This window comes from Barbus barbus (assembly GCF_936440315.1).
Source record: "Barbus barbus genome assembly, chromosome: 49".
In the NCBI taxonomy this organism is placed as follows: Eukaryota; Metazoa; Chordata; class Actinopteri; order Cypriniformes; family Cyprinidae; genus Barbus; species Barbus barbus.
In genome coordinates, this window is record NC_136727.1 from 3303447 (window position 1) to 3320581 (window position 17135).

Genomic DNA, 17135 nt, shown 5'->3' on the forward strand with positions numbered 1-17135 from the left:
CCTGTAGTGACGTCACAGGCTGCTGCTGGCCAAAGTCAACATCATTGTGGCATTTGTATATGTGAAGTGACATTCAGCCAAGTATGGTGACCCATACTCTGAATTCGTGCTCTGCATTTAACCCATCCAACGTGCACACACACAGCAGTGAACACACACACACACACCGTGAACACACACCCGAAGCAGTGGGCAGCCAGTGGCGGCGCCCGGGGAGCAGTTGGGGGTTCGGTGCCTTGCTCAAGGGCACCTCAGTCGTGGTATTGAGGGTGGAGAGAGCGCTGGACATTCACTCCCCCCACCTACAATCCCTGCCGGCCGGAGACTCGAACCCGCAACCTTTGGATTACAAGGCCGACTCTCTAACCATTAGGCCACGACTTCCCGACTATGCACTTCAGACACCGGTCAAAAAGTCAATAAAGCCATTAAAACAATAAAAACTACTGTCAGTTAAAAAATGCCGTGTTCTCAAATTCTAATGACTAAATGATACACACTAGTGAGAGTGACACTCAATCCTAATGATGCTGAATCTGCTGCTGTTGATCTGAATGTCACTGGTATAATAAATACAATGATGTGATTTAAACATAAATATCCTGCTATTAAACATAATGACTCACCAATGACAGTAACATTGAAGATTGTTTCATTCTCACTTCCTTTAATGATCTCTAGTTTATATTCCCCAGAGTCTGTGATTGTGGAGTTCATGATGGTCAAAGATCCAGTCTGATGATCCAGCTTCAGTCTTTTTCTGAATCTCTCAGTGCCTTTATTACACTGAACATCTGTACAGATATCACTGAGATCTCTATTGATGTAAGCGATGCGAATGCCATTAAAATACCAATGAACCTTTTCTTGTTGGTTTATTTTAACATCAGTGTTTAGAGTGACTGAATCTCCCTCCATCACTGACACTGAGACTCCATCTGAACCAGCACCAGACACACCTAGAAAAGAAATTAACAGATAATTATAAATGTCTGGGGAAAGTGGGACAAAAATATACAAAATACAACAGGAAAGTGCTGTAAAAATGTGTTTCTACAGATCAAACAATCAGCATAAAAGCATCACTAATTCACACATTCACTCAACAGACAAACATACATGTTATAATGGAGGTTATATGGTGTTTATTGAACGTCATAACATATAACACACATATCTTGACTCATGTATTGCATTCATGCAACCAAGAAGTGATCATAGCCTTCCATACACCTCTGAAGACTATAAATGTGTTAAATTAGCACATTAAAATAACAATACCCATTTAATATTGTTATTTTATTTCAGACAGCAACCAAAAAAAAAATCAAATAATTGCAAGGCAAAGCTGGGAGACCAACAGTAACAACAAGCTTAGGTCTTGATCTTTTGTTCTTGGTCTCAAGACATCTTAAAACCATCTTAATGCTCTGCATCTGGATCTAATTATTTCAACCAGTTTTGTGATTTTTACCATTCCCCTTTTGCCTTTGTGCCAGTCTCAGTCGTCCTGTAAATAAGCGCATAAATTTGATATTATAAATGCATTGTATGTGTAGCTACATCCTAAACAACAAATTGAGAAGACGAGGTGGCTAATTCGTACGACCTCACTGAGTGGAGGAGGGATGCCAGAAAACTGGGGTCATTGGGGTTTAGACAGATCATACAAAATCGTACGAGTGAGGTCGTACGAATTCATACGAATTAGCCACCTTGTAAAAAAGGTACTAATTTGTTGTGAGATAGCGTTCAATATCTTGCAGTTACGTCAGATCAACAACCTGTAATCCAACAGCTCTTTTAAAAAGCTATCTCTTGTAGTCCTCTCTCCCTCTCTCTCTCTCGCAGCTTTTCCTTTCCTTTCATATTTTTCCAAACTGTAATCCATGATTCATTTACACAGTTTTGCTCTCTCTCTTTCTGTGGTTCACCAAAACTTTCCTTACAGTCCTTCCTCTCAAATATTTTGGTCACATCATTTTAACACACTGTCTCAACGTGTATATTTCTCTTCGTTTCAGCTGAAAAGGAAGACCAAAGGACGGCCTGTCATGAGATTTGAATTTGACCATCTTGTGCATTTACGGAGAAGACCAAAAGCTGCAAATAATTTTGCGACTGCTGACATTGGCCATTGCCTCAACTCTCATGCAGATTGTGGTCATAGTAAGTAGTTAGAGTGTTTATATCATAAAGTTTATTTTAATTCCATTGTAGTCTTTATTAACCTTTACAAATTGGTGCAGCGTCTTCCCGTTTCAACAGTACGTGATATCTGTCCACACCTCACCGTCTGCCTTTCTTTCCATGTCAACTAGTCACGTGACAAATTAATTTTGCAATTAATTTGGTCAAATCAGAGAACAGAGCTTCATTTCCTCTGTACATTCTTTCAGTCATATCTTGTAATTCAGACAAAAGATAATCAGAGGAAACACTATGTGTGTTCAAACTGCAACAAGACAAATAGTACCCAAGATCTTACCAGTCGATTTACAAGTTACATCACTCCTTGGAAATGACAACTTTAGAGATTCACTCAACATTAGATTTTCAAGAGCAATATCAGAAAATGTCTTTAGGGACATTAATGATGGTGATATGTACAAGGAGCTCTCACATCCGGAGCGCTCACATTTTGCACAATAAGAATAACCTTTCGTATGTGTTCAATTCAGATGGAAGTCTCTTATACAAAGCCTTGTACATCAGTCTGGCAAATACAGCTGGCTACAAATGAAATTCCACCAGCAGAGCGTAGAAAAAACATGATACTCTGTGGCGTAGGAAAGGGGATATTTTTATTCACAGATTTGTAGAGCAAGTAAAAAAACTGGTCACAGATGGGGTGATGTGGTGGAACAAGATCATACATTTGTGGATAAAAACTAAACGTGTAGGGTTATGTTGTTGTGTGGACTCTGTTGCTAGACCCCTGATGCAAAACATCACCCAGTTTAATGGCTACCATGGCTGTGGGTTTTGTTATCTTCCAGGACAATATATATTTGGAGCAATCAGATATCCTGCATGCTGACAGAAATGCATCAGAAATGATCCAAGACAGTTAGAGGAGGACAATCTATTAGCGGGGTCAAGGGCCTATCACCATTGTCCAATTTGCCATATTTTGAGGTGGTTTATGGATTTGTGGCAGATTATATGCATTGTGTTTTACTTGGTGTGATGAAGCAGTTGTCAAAATTGTGGCTAGAGGAATCGGGTAGTGAAATCTATATTGGCTCCCCGGACAATCAACGTGTTGTAAATGCACGCTTGTCCAAAATAAAACCACCTCCATATATTCGCAGACTCCCCAGGGATCTCAGTGAAAGAAAGTACTGGAAAGCTGCTGAGTGGAGATCTTGGCTCCTTTTTTATGTATTGCCTTGCCTCAAAGATATTCTCCCATCAAAGTATCTTTGCCATTTTGCACTACTAGTGGAAGCTGTATACCTGCTTCTGGGTGACAGAATTTCAAAAGATGATGTAAATGCTGCAGATCTATTACTCCTTGAGTTTGTGTTTCGTTTCCAGATGTTGTGTGGAGAAAAGTCCATGATATTTAATGTCCACTTGCTACATCATTTGTCAGTGAGCGTGGAAAATTGGGGACCTCTTTGGGCACATTCAGCCTTTAACTTGAAATGGCAATGGACAGCTTGTAAAACTTGTTAAAAATGCCAGGGGAGCGGCACTTCAAATTGTTAACAAGTTCATTATGAGTAAAATTCTTCCGATGTTGTCAACAAGATCTTAACTGTGTGCATTGATGAGTCAGAGAGCTGCACTGTGCTGTTAAAAGAAATCTGTCCTGTTGATGTGCCCCTTTTGCAGAGTGGGAGATCAAGGATTTTTCTTCCCCACATCTTAGTATGCTCTTCTCATTTCAATTACGGGCAGTTCCCCAAACTAAAATAGTGAACAAATGCTTGCACATTAACTTCACTAATGAAAACTACATCTGTGTGTTTCCAAACACTCTTGAAAGGGACATTTAATTGAAATATGTGTATACTCTGTACTTGCTCTGTATTTGTTTTTTATCCTACCAATGTACTTATAATCATTTTAAATATTTGTTTAATTGTAATGCTGTACATAGTGAGTATATGGCCTCCGGGGACCTCTGTCTTGTGTCATCTTAAATTATAGAATCTGAATAATCTTACTTAAGATCACTACATTAACAGAATTTACTTATTTCCCAGTTATTTGTGTCTGTCTTTCTGTCTGTTTGTGCCATGTTACAGTTTTGTTCCCTTAAAGGAGATTTAAACTGCTGTTTTAGGTCATTCCTTGTGTGTTAAAGGTGACAGTGGGGTATACAGTATGTTTTGGGTGAGTTACTACTATTTTGCAGGCATGCAGTAGCGATGTGATGTCCCATAAAACAGTTATGACAATTATAACATTGGGAGGAATCAACTTACAGCATTCAGCACAAGAATGTCTCATCAAGCAACTAAACAAATATGCTATAAATCAGGTCATTCATTCAAAGCAAACCAGAAAAGGCTCTAACATGTCTCTTTGTTTGACAGTCCCTGTTGAGCTCTGCGATGGGTTTGTGTGGAACATATTTAATTAAATACATTATAAACTTATATAATAATTAAATGTTTTCAATTCAACATACAATGTTGTTACATGGTCAATGTGTATCAACTCAACCAGGAAGTTTTAGATCTGGATCATTTTTGTCGGGTGAAACAGGTATTAAGTACAAGAAATATTAAATGTGTACTTAATATATTTCTTCAAGCAAAACTGTATGCCAATGGTGACAGTTCCAAAATGTGAAAAAGCACTCCCCCCTCCCAAAAAACAAAAAAAAAAGGTTTGCATGCCTGTATAATTTTTTTTAATTTTTAATTTTTAATTTTTTCTGTGGTTCTTGTTTCCAACTATTAAAACAACTTAATGATTCATGACACCAGCTCAGCCAAGCTGGTCCACCAGCTAGAACCAGGTCCACACCAGCTCAGCCAAGCTGGTCCACCAGCTACAACCAGGTCCACACCAGCTCAGTCAAGCTGGTCCACCAGCTACAACCAGATCCACACCAGCTCAGCCAAGCTGGTCCACCAGCTACAACCAGATCCACACCAGCTCAGCCAAGCTGGTCCACCAGCTACAACCAGATCCACACCAGCTCAGCCAAGCTGGTCCACCAGCTACAACCAGGTCCACACCAGCTCAGTCAAGCTGGTCCACCAGCTACAACCAGATCCACACCAGCTCAGCCAAGCTGGTCTACCAGCTAGAACCAGGTCCACACCAGCTCAGCCAAGCTGGTCCACCAGCTACAACCAGATCCACACCAGCTCAGCCAAGCTGGTCTACCAGCTAGAACCAGGTCCACACCAGCTCAGCCAAGCTGGTCCACCAGCTAGAACCAGGTCCACACCAGCTCAGCCAAGCTGGTCCACCAGCTACAACCAGGTCCACACCAGCTCAGCCAAGCTGGTCCACCAGCTAGAACCAGGTCCACACCAGCTCAGCCAAGCTGGTCCACCAGCTAGAACCAGGTCCACACCAGCTCAGCCAAGCTGGTCCACCAGCTAGAACCAGGTCCACACCAGCTCAGCCAAGCTGGCCCACCAGCTACAACCAGGTCCACACCAGCTCAGCCAAGATGGTCCACCAGCTACAACCAGGTCCACACCAGCTCAGCCAAGCTGGTCCACCAGCTACAACCAGGGCACCAGCTCAGCCAAGCTGGTCCACCAGCTACAACCAGGTCCACACCAGCTCAGCCAAGCTGGTCCACCAGCTACAACCAGGTCCACACCACCTCAGCCAAGCTGGTCCACCAGCTACAACTAGGTCCACACCAGCTCAGCCAAGCTGGTCCACCAGCTACAACCAGGTCCACACCAGCTCAGCAAAGCTGGTCTACCAGCTACAACCAGATCCACACCAGCTCAGCGAAGCTGGTCTACCAGCTACAACCAGATCCACACCAGCTCAGCAAAGCTAGTCCACCAGCTACAACCAGATCCACACCAGCTCAGCAAAGCTAGTCCACCAGCTACAACCAGATCCACACCAGCTCAGCAAAGCTAGTCCACCAGCTACAACCAGATCCACACCAGCTCAGCAAAGCTGGTCCACCAGCTACAACCAGGGCCCCACCAGTATGCGTTTTGAAGTCATCTAAATCCATCTTTTAACGCACTATACCGCTGGTCTTTGGTCCGTGTGCAGTTGTTGGCATTGGGGAAATGATCGCCCCTGCTGGTCCTCCAGTGGTAACTCCAACTTCATACATGTGTGTCATTTTCACGCCTAAAGGAGGCTAAGCGTGACACTCACACGCATCCTCGAGAGGATCAGCGTCTCTATTACACACTTTGGCGTGATACCGGATTGTGCTGGGATATTAGAGCTTTTAAGTATGATTTTATATTAATTAATACATTTACAAATATCACGGATGTATTATATAAACATGTATATTACATGATTTTACATTATTATCAAAAGGCAAACTTCCCTGAGTCGTGTGTGATGAGGTTGCAAGGTGTTTCGAATAAACACGTTTTGTCTAGTAAACTTCAGCGCATATCCCATGCTCATGGATTGGAGGGCAGTGAACTGCATAGGAACCGTTTTCTTCTTTACAGTGGATCGCAAACTAAATACACCTTTATTGCCATCTGCTGTTTGCATGAACCAGACAATTCTCTTTTTTTCCCCTCTGAAACTCAGGAAAGAATTAAATGATTGTCAGAATTTGCACTGTGTTTTGAGCACTTGTTAGGCCTACAATACAAAATATGCAAGAGAAAGAGAAGATAATTGCAGAAATAAAGAAAAAGAAAATAATAATAATAAAAAAAACGTAAATAAAAATCACTGTGTTCTACCAACTTGGTGTAGCAATCCTTAAATATAAATATTCACAAAATTATTATCTTATTCATTTGTTGTCCAAGCACTTGTTTTGTCCAGGCTGTACTATTGCAACACTCTCTTGGCAGGCCAAGCAAGTAATATCAAGCCTCTGCAACCAATCCAGAATGTGCCAGCGAGATTAGTCTTTATCGAGTCGAAAAGAACACGTCACACCTCTGTTCATCAGTTTGCACTGGTTACCGACAGCCGCTTGCATCAGATTCAAGACACTGGTGTTTGCCTACAAAACAACCACTGCTTCTGCACCTTTATCTAAATTCACTACCTCTGACCATATGTGCCCTCCAGAAGCTTGTGTTCTTCAAGTGAACAGCACATTGTGGTGCCATCCCAAAGAGACACAAAACCCCTTTCACTGCCCTTTACATTGACTGTTCTCTGCTGATGGAATGACCTAGCCAACTCGATCAAGAAAAGGCTAACGACTTTTCCCTTCATCAACACTTGGACCTCTAACACTAGCACTCTCTGTTCTATTTCTATTACTTTTTATCTATATATAAAAAAAACTTGACTCTTTAACACTAGCTCTCTCTACTTTTTATTATTTTTGTTTATTATTAACACTACTGCGTTAGACTAACCAAGACTTGTCACAGCACTTACATATTATTGCTCTTTTGTTGGTTTGATTGCTTCTTACCCTCATTTGTAAGTCGCTTTGGATAAAATCGTCTGCTAAATGATTAAAAGTAAATGTAATACAAGTGTATTAAGTAACAAGTAATTGATCATGTTAATGCCACCTTCTGCTTTAATATTTCCTTCTGGAGAAGCCTGAATGTTTTGTTTTTGACTTGTAGTCATATTATAACAGACATGCAGTATCCACAGACTTAGCCTATACGGCATTGTGAAGAGCCAATGTCAAGGTCCAGCACACTTCTGAATGGTTGGTGCCAGTTTTCAGCTTTTCAGAATTGTAGGTGTCACTTTATAATGGTTTGTGGCTTGTGGTTGTATGAACATTAGTATGAAGCAACAGAAATTTGTTCAGCTGATGCAGACTGTCTACTACCACACAGAATCAAAGATAATAGAGTAACGGGTGTGAAGCCTATTGAAATGAATTATGAAAGGGTTTCTTCAGTACATTTCTGGTTTATTTCTTACTTTCACTAAACAGATTCTAGAGGCTCAAAATGTTAATGATGTCAGAGTTATTGACACTCTTGTGGACTCATCTCCTCTTTCTCATTCATTCCATCAGGAGCCTCTTCATTCAACTTCGGCATCACTACAGTTGCTAATTTTTCCAGCCTTTCTAGTGGAATCTAAAGAAAGTATATTTTATGAAGATATACTTTATAATTTAAACGGAGAGAAGATCTTGAGTCATTCCTGAGATGTCAAAACTCACATCAACAACTCACCGTCAGATTAGTGATAAAATGTCCAAAAATAAATGTAACAAAAGCGGGTCATTTTTGTAGGTTTTCCAAGCTAAATTCAAGCACCTGGTGTGAAGATGTAATGGTGTTTAAAAGCAGTAATCAAATACAGCAGCTCTGTTTAAACTAAGAAATTATTATTTGATAATTTATTTTCATCTGAATATTTAAAAATTGTTATGTATAAATACAGCATGTACTTTTACTATATATATATATATATATATATGTGTGTGTGTGTGTGTGTGTGTGTGTGTGTGTGTTTATACGAGGGGGGTGAAGGGGCATGCATGGCACAATGATTAACCAGAAAAATTAAAAAGGGCACTTCATGGTCAAAAGTTGCCAACTCCTGAGCTAGATAAACAAGTTTATTCCGCAACTGGCACATTGACCTTGGCAGTGGTGATATCGCTGTGATTCACACATCTGTGGGCATCAGGACAACTGTTCTATCCAACGTCTGCGGGCATATATATGGGCGATGAACGATTTCAGACCGCAGAAAGCCCAGACAGACTGCAAACATGCTGAGGATCCTGTTGCTGAGCGTGCTGGCCGCCTTGGGTAAGACACTTTTCTCTTTCTGTTGAGAAATCTACAGAATCACTCGCATGTAGTGTAGATTTTGCCAAGTTAACAAATGCATATGTACTCAGATGTAAATACAAATGGAGTCTATATGGGTTCAAACTAAAATCCTAGCATGTCTATGTGCGCTTTTGTGTCCAGCCCTGGCTGAGCCCAGATATATGGAGGATCTTGCCCGTGAGGAGAGGGTTATTGGTGGAGAGGTGGTAAAACCCAACTCCTGGCCCTGGCAGGTACAATATTTTTAACAAACTCAACTGAAATCCTCTTGAATCTCACTAACAACCCTCTTTTGGTGGTTTTCAACAACTAAATGGACATAGTTATCACAGGTTAAGGTGGTCAAGCTATTTTTCTTAATATGGTAGAATGTTTGTTGCTGTCCCACTAACCCAGCTAACAGAGAATGTTCTGTTCTAATAAGGTTATGAACTGGAACGTTCTTCCAGTAACATTAATAGAACGTAGTTCATCTGGTCTGTAATGTTGGCAAATTGTTAGCACAAAAACATAATTTATATATATTGTTCATGGAACTATTTTTTTAAATATTACTACATTTTAGAACGTTCAGAGAATATTCAAAAGTAACGTTCCCATAATATTTACAAAGTGATAAAATGGAATGTTCCCTTAAAGGTTTTATGACCAAGAGAAAATGTTTTTAAAACATTTTGAAAAAAGTGGACGTTTTGAACGTTGAGAGAACATTCAGAAATAATGTTTTCATAACGGGTTCACACCAAAATGAAAATATAATCCAAATCTTCTAAAGAGACATGATCACTTTAACAGATGAACCATTTAATTTAGGATTCTATAAATAAGCTGATCAGTGAACAATATTTATTTATGAATAAAAGATCAAATTAAATTGGTTCATCATATAAAGTGATGTTTTGAAGTGTCAAGAGTTTTGGGTGACTAAACTTTCAACTGAAGGACAGAAATCTCTCAGATTTCATTTAAAACATCTTAATTTGTGTTTGGAGGATGTCGATAGTCATAGGTTTGCAATGACATAAAGGTGTGTAAATTACAGGATTTTCATTTTAGTGTGAACTATCCCTTTAATGGGAACGTTGGCAAAACGTTCTTAGAATGTTATTTTGTTAGCTGGGAACAAGCTTGACGTCAAGACAAACCATTTGAAGTGGCTTTAACTGGATTTAACAGCATGAATAAAGTCCACTAAACTTGTTGGGCTATTTCTATCAAGTTTAAAACACTATGTCATTTATAAACGGCACAGCGCTCCCTTCCACCTTTGGAACGAACAGCGCATTTTCATCATTTGAACATGCAACAGAACATTTTGGAATTAAATGTGGGAGTTTCTACTGTTTTTCCCCTCATATTTTCAAATACTAACTAAAATCACTGTCTCTTTCTCAGATCTCTCTCCAGTTCGTGGAGGGTGGCTACTACTATATTACCTGTGGTGGGACTCTGATCAGACCAGGATGGGTGATGACAGCCGCCCACTGCATTCACACGTAATGAATCTGTGGTGTTCTGTATCTAGATGGTTAAGAAATAAGTGAAGTGACTGCCAAGCACGGTAACCCATACTCAGAACTTGTCCTCTGCATTTAACCCATCCAAGTTAGCGCACACACATTAGGAGCAGTGAGTAGTGAACATACACACACCCGAGAGCAGTGGGAAGCCATTTTTGCTGTGGTGCCCAGGGAACAATTGGGGGTTAAGTGCCTTGCTCAAGGGCACTTCAGTTGTGGGTATTCATTCACTCCCACCTACAACTCCTGCTAGTACAGGGAATCGAACCTGCAACCTTTGGGTTCCAAGTCCAACTTGCTAACCCCTAACATTAATAACATAAACTTGTCAAAAACTGAGACAGATAACATGAGTATGAATCTGAAACAACTGTACGGTGTTTTCCGTAGGCACCTTATCAGTTGAGGTCTGAGAATGTCCTAAAATGTACAGCATACGACTGTTCACTTTCACACGACTGTCACAGTTCGCCCTCTGGTGGCGGTTGTGATTCACTTTCAATGTGTTTGCAAAACATTCAAAACTTCTAATTTGATACATTTTTTGCCTTTAATTGGGACCAAAATTGACAAGTCATCTGGAAATTTTTGCATCTTTTAGACAAGAGCTAATGGTGCGCAATAGATCAAAAAGTACACGCTTGTTTCCTGACTCTACCTGTGTTTATCTGAATGTGTTTCCTGTGCAGCTCGAGTAATTGGCGTGTTGTCCTGGGCGACCATGATGTCACCACCCACGAGGGTCGTGAGCAGTACATAAGCGTCAGCCATGTCTATATCCACCCCAACTGGAACAGCGATTTGGCTTCTGGGTGTGTAAACATGACATACACAACACAGCTTCACACATGGCTTGGAGTTCCTGACAATAAACCAACAATTACCACAACAATTGCTATGCCTTGTGATGTAATTGTAATGTCTACTGTCTAATGGCATCTCAGTTGGTTGTAATGAAAACGACCTCACTAATAGTTGTATTGTATATTGTTGCAGTGTTTGCCTTGTTGTTAGGTTGATTTATTTTACATTATAATGGACTGTTTTATTAGCGTAAGATTTAAGATAGTAATAGTATACAGGCAAAATTAATAAATTGTTCAACTCAGATCAATATTTCATGTTTACGATCGTATCTTTTTTTATTTTTTTGTAATAATGACCGGCTGAGCAGCCCCCTATAGCATCAAAAATTAAATTGCAATTTGACAGTGATGATTGCTCTTTGTTTTTCAGATATGATATTGCTCTTCTTCGTCTGTCCTCTTTCGCCATTCTGAACTCATATGTGCAGTTGGCCACCCTGCCAGTCTCTGGACAGGTTCTGCCCAACAACAACCCCTGTTACATCACTGGCTGGGGCCTCACATCGAGTCAGTTTGACTTTGAAAACCACAAATCAGGCTGGACGTTGCCTGAAATCATTGGTATTTAATAATTCCTGATTCCTCTCTTGTTTCATGGATGTGATCTTCATGCAGATGGTGGGTCAATCTCCGCTGAGCTAAGACAGGCCTATCTGCCTGTGGTCGACTACAGTACCTGCTCTCATAGCGACTGGTGGGGAAGCACCGTGAAGAACACCATGGTTTGCGCTGGTGACGGCACCGTAGCTGGATGTAATGTGAGAAAGACTGACCCTCAAACAGATCATAAACTGTTTCCTGTGAGAAGTTACTTGGCACTACAGTAAAATGTCTAATTTTGGCTCCTGTTGTGTTGTTTTAGGGTGATTCTGGTGGTCCTCTGAACTGTCTGGTCAGAGGTCAGTACGTCGTCCATGGTGTGGCCAGCTTTGTGTCAGGAGTGGGTTGCAATACCTACAAGAAGCCAACAGTCTTCACTCGTGTGTCTGCCTACATCAGCTGGATTAATGACGTAAGTGCATTTCATTAGCTCTATTGTCTTTATAATAAACTAATTGTGAATTTACTTTAGGAACATCTTGTCTTATTTTGTTCATTTCAGATCATTGGATAAACAGAAAAAAAACTGAGAAGATGAAAGACAAACATCCTCCATTTACCCACTTTTAACATCTGCTATGGGCAAAAATATGTAGTCTACAATAAACTTTGCATCTATTCTCTGACTGCTTGTGAATCATTTAATCTAGTTTGATCAAAAACAAAAAATAAAATCAGTGGAGTACTTAATTATTGAGAGGGAACTAAATTGTTCATACCTGTCACATTAAAAAAAAGTTTGGTGACATTTCGTGGGCAATGCATTAAACAAAGGTCGAACAAAAGTCACTTTCAAACCAAGCAAAGAAGGGCTTTGCACACTACGCTTAACCCCGGATTATCTACATTCTAAACACCGCTTTTAACCCCGGGTAAAGACGCGTTTCACATCTGTAATTTGAAAGCGGTGTTAGCACCGCATTTTACCCGGGGTTATGAAACCCTGTTAATAGGCCTATATTATATAGGCTATTAATTGCACAGTGTGAGATTCATTGGTCCTCACAGAACTTTGTGAGATCGCGATGAACAAAGAGTGACAGCTTTATTGGTTATGAGCACTCTTTGCGAGCTTTCTAAGCAATCCATTTAAAATGTAGAACTTTGTTTTTGGCCCACAAACACATTGCAAAGTTTTGGGAATGACATCTGCATATTTATGCGGGATTCGCTCTCGAAGTAGCAGCATATACAAAAACAACAAAATACAAATGTACTACATAAAATAATTTAATAAATGCATATTTACAATTTAAGCAAAATAAGTATTAATAAAATTAATAACTAGAGAAGGCTAACTAAATTCAGCTTGCTTCCATTTAGTGAGAAAAGCCTACTCTTCACTTGAATTAGAAAAAAAAAGCTTTTCTGGTCTTCAGTGATGCGAGAATAACGTTTGAGCATACACACAATATCTGAGTGAGACCCGAGCCAATTCATAAAAGAACAATTTAGATTTAAAAGCACACGTCCAGTTTTGTGCGAGTGAAGGAAATCCGCTTGCGAGTGGAGAGATTCGTGCTCGCGCATTACATGATCGCGTGACATTATGCGCTCTCGACATTTGTCATTAAGATCACGCTAAAATGTCTATAATTAATAAAGAAGAGAAGGACTGCGTATCAGTCAAGATAGGACTGCGTATCTTGGCAGTCCTAGGCAGCTGCCTACACATGCCAAGATACGCCAGATGCAGTTAGAAATTAAATAAAAACAAGCCTATCGCAAGACATCTGGTAGGGGGGGGGGGGGGGGGGGGGGCACCTGGGGTGGCCAGCCAAATTTCAGGGGGGGGCCGGTGCCACCCCTGGCCACCACGTAGACACGTAGCATTTGCGGTGTTAAACCCGCATTGCGGTGCTAAGTTTGTTCAGTGTGAAAGTGAGCGGTGTTTGCTTGTTGCTGCTGGATGCTTGGCAACAGACAGCCAATCAGAAATTGAGCGACGAGGCGTACGTCACGAAACGCGCGTGTTGTAAACAGTAGCAGGTCAGTAGTGAAAAAAAGTGAAAAGTAACGTAAAGTAAGAACTTCAAAAGTAAGAAATGTCAAACGACGGAAAGCGTGTGAACTGGAGTGACGAGGAGACTGAATTATTTTTACAACTATGGTCAGAAAAAAATATTCAAGTCAAATTGGACGGCACGATCAGAAACAACCGAGTATTTAAAGAACTAACTGACAAATTGGCTGAGGCTGGGTATCAGCGAACGCCGGGTCAGCTACGCGACAAACTTAAAAAACTAAAAAAAGACTACAAAGCTGTGAAAGATAACAATGCCTGCTCTGGGGCAGAAAGACAGACATGTCCTTTTTTTATATTTTGGACCAAATTCTAAAAGATCGTCCAAGTGTGGAACCTACAATACTCGTTGACACTGCTGCTGACTTGTGTCCTGAAGAGACAGAGGAACCGGATGAACAAGAACAAGACAAAGAGGCAAATTTAGATACTTCTGTCAGCGAGGAGTCATCCTCCTCCTCATCGGTAAGTAATTATTGTATCTGTTTAATAATTAAGAACGGATAAAAAGAGAGTAACGTTAGGCTATCCTTATGAAAATTAACCATGCTTTTATTGTAGATTTTTTATTTTTTAACTACATGGTTAAACTATAATTTTTGTAGCAAACCCGTGATTGATACGTGGTCACCATGACTTTATAGCCATTTTTTATTAGTTATAAAACCATGGTTAATATTCAGGCTACTCTTGAAAAACTAAAACTAATTTTTGTGAATTAGTGTTAAAATGTTTTAAGAGTCATATGTACATGATATCAGCTGTTGCTTGTGGAAATAGATTTTCAATTTAACAGGTACAAACATTGTTAATACATGTTTGGTGGTATTTGCCCTTGAATTAAAAAAAAAAAAACATAAAAAACTGGACAAAAGTTTGGAAACAACTATTTTTAATTTATTTATAATTTATTTCTGTGATCAACGCTGAATTTTTCAGCATCATTACTCCAGTATTCAGTGTCATGATTCTTGAAATCATTCTAATATAATTTATTATCAATAGTGGAAACAGTTGTGTGAATTTCTTTGAACCTATGTGCTGCTTTTTTCAGCATCCTTTTATGAATAAACAATTAAAAATAACATTTAATGAGAACAGAAATGTGTAATAAAACTCATCACTTTTTTAGAGACTTAACATATCTTAACACACCCAAAGTGTTATTTTAAAAAAGAAGGGACAAATATTACTGGCCCCGAACATTGTCAGTTCTGTAAATGATCATTATTGTAAAATAAATTACATTTCAGTGTTTTGTTCTGCAAGCACAAAATCTATCATTTTAAATATTTATTTATGACACAGAAACTTACATTTGTTTATCAGACATCAGGTGCATCAGCCAGCTCTGTTTCCAAGATACCCAAGAGAAAGCAAAAATCAGAAGACTTAGAACACATCATGAAGCGATTCTGTGAGCATCAAGATGCAGCCAAAAAAGACTTGATGATGTGGGTGGAGCAACGAGAAGAGGCCGCTGAAAGAAGAGAAGAGAGGCGCCGCAGAGAAGATCGGGAACACGAGGAAAGACTCTTTGCCCTTTTAGGTCAAATGTTTCAACCACAGGAGCCACAAAACAATTCTCATGCAAGAACCTATATGTGGAAATGAGAGAACGGAGCCTTTAAGTGCTTTAAACACATTTATTTATTAGAAAGTTTAAACAGAAAGTTTCCTGCATATAGAACCTTGTTGGGCTAAAGTGTGTTTTATTGTCTAAAATATGAAATGTGTTTAAATGGTAGTACCTTGTGTTATATGAACTATATAAATATTATTTGGATTACATCAAATCCATTTAATGTCTACTTCAGTTTATTGCTTAAGATATTTCTTGTTACTTTTGTTAAAGTATTTATCAAAGATATAAATAATAAACATTTCAATATTTACAACAGTATCTATATCCTGTATCTTCTCATGTCAGATTTTTTATCTCTCAAAATATTCAACAAAGGCATTGCGAACTAAACATGCATCGTCATTGCCAATTTCACAAGCATCGGCTGTTTGATCCACCTCATTCATCAGGTGTGTGTCGAAGTATTCTCCTGAAGATTCACACCGATTGTGGAGCACACAACATGCAATCACTAAATTGGGCAACTTTTGGATGCGGGTGTCGTTCCTTTTGAGGAGGATGCGCCATCTGCCTTTTAATCTTCCAAAAGCATTTTCGACGACCATTCTTGCCCGGCTGTGGTGGTAGTTGTATCCCCTTCTTCCTGGAGTTTGTAGCCTGTTGTCACTGAAAGGCTTCATCAGCCAGGTAAGCGCTGGGCATGCACTATCTCCAAGAATAACAACAGGCACAGACTTTGCCCCAATTTGTCGGTGCACTTGAGGACACAGAAGTCCTTCGCTGCCTAGTTTGTAAAGCTGTGAGTTTGCAAGTACGCGTGCATCATGAACGCTTCCAATCCAAAGTTCACATTCATACATTTGTACTGATGGTCAACAAATCCTTGAAGAACCACAGAGTGAAATCCTTTGCGACTGTAGTAGTCGCTCTGGAATTCTTTTGGGGCCTGTATTGGAATGTGAGTGCCGTCTACTGCACCGAAACAATGTGGAAAACCCCATCTGGTCTCGAAACCTCGTATGACTTCCAAAGCAGCATTACCTTTTGGGAAGTGAATTAGATCTTTTGCAAGAACATCCACAATGGCTGCACAGACTTGATAAAATAATAGAAATGCAGATACTAACGTTAATGGCCTATTTTTACTCTGCTTTTCTGGTATTTCATATTTTCTTTTTCTACTATCTCAACTTTATTACTTAATCTGAGTATGAAAATGTATTATAAAGGTACTGTAATACTTGGTTTCATTTGTTAACATTGGTTAATGTATTAGTAACATAAACTAACTGAGCACTACAACAGTATTTATTAATTGATTTTTGTTAATACTAGTTTATGAAAATGCATTGTTTGTTCAATATTCACAGTGCATCAACTAATTTAAACAAATGCATTACAACAAAGAAAGATTCATAAATGCTGTAGTATTACACTTCATTATTAGTTCATGTTAACTGGTGTTAACTATCCTTAACAAATGAACCTTATTAAATCATGTTTATATTTTATGTTTGACATAGTATAGATGACCCCAAAACGAAATTAACAACAACAACAAAAGTCAGCTAAATATATTTTATCTCAGGAGAGTTAGAATCCCATGAATGACTATTATACATTTAATATAAGTTG

The 17135-nt window shown here is 39.4% G+C and overlaps 1 protein-coding gene across 1 annotated transcript; it reads left to right on the top strand.

The window, feature by feature from the left end:
- Positions 1 to 8842: 8842 nt before the first annotated feature.
- LOC306867255 (elastase-1-like) lies at positions 8843 to 12510 on the top strand (the record flags this gene model as incomplete). The annotated part of the gene is made up of 8 exons (XM_079412859.1): positions 8843 to 8882; positions 9048 to 9139; positions 10302 to 10402; positions 11116 to 11238; positions 11663 to 11799; positions 11908 to 12050; positions 12155 to 12304; positions 12395 to 12510. 8 exons carry the CDS (start codon positions 8843 to 8845, stop codon positions 12404 to 12406), a joined length of 798 nt encoding a protein of 265 aa, XP_079268985.1. The 3' UTR covers positions 12407 to 12510.
- Positions 12511 to 17135: the final 4625 nt, after the last annotated feature.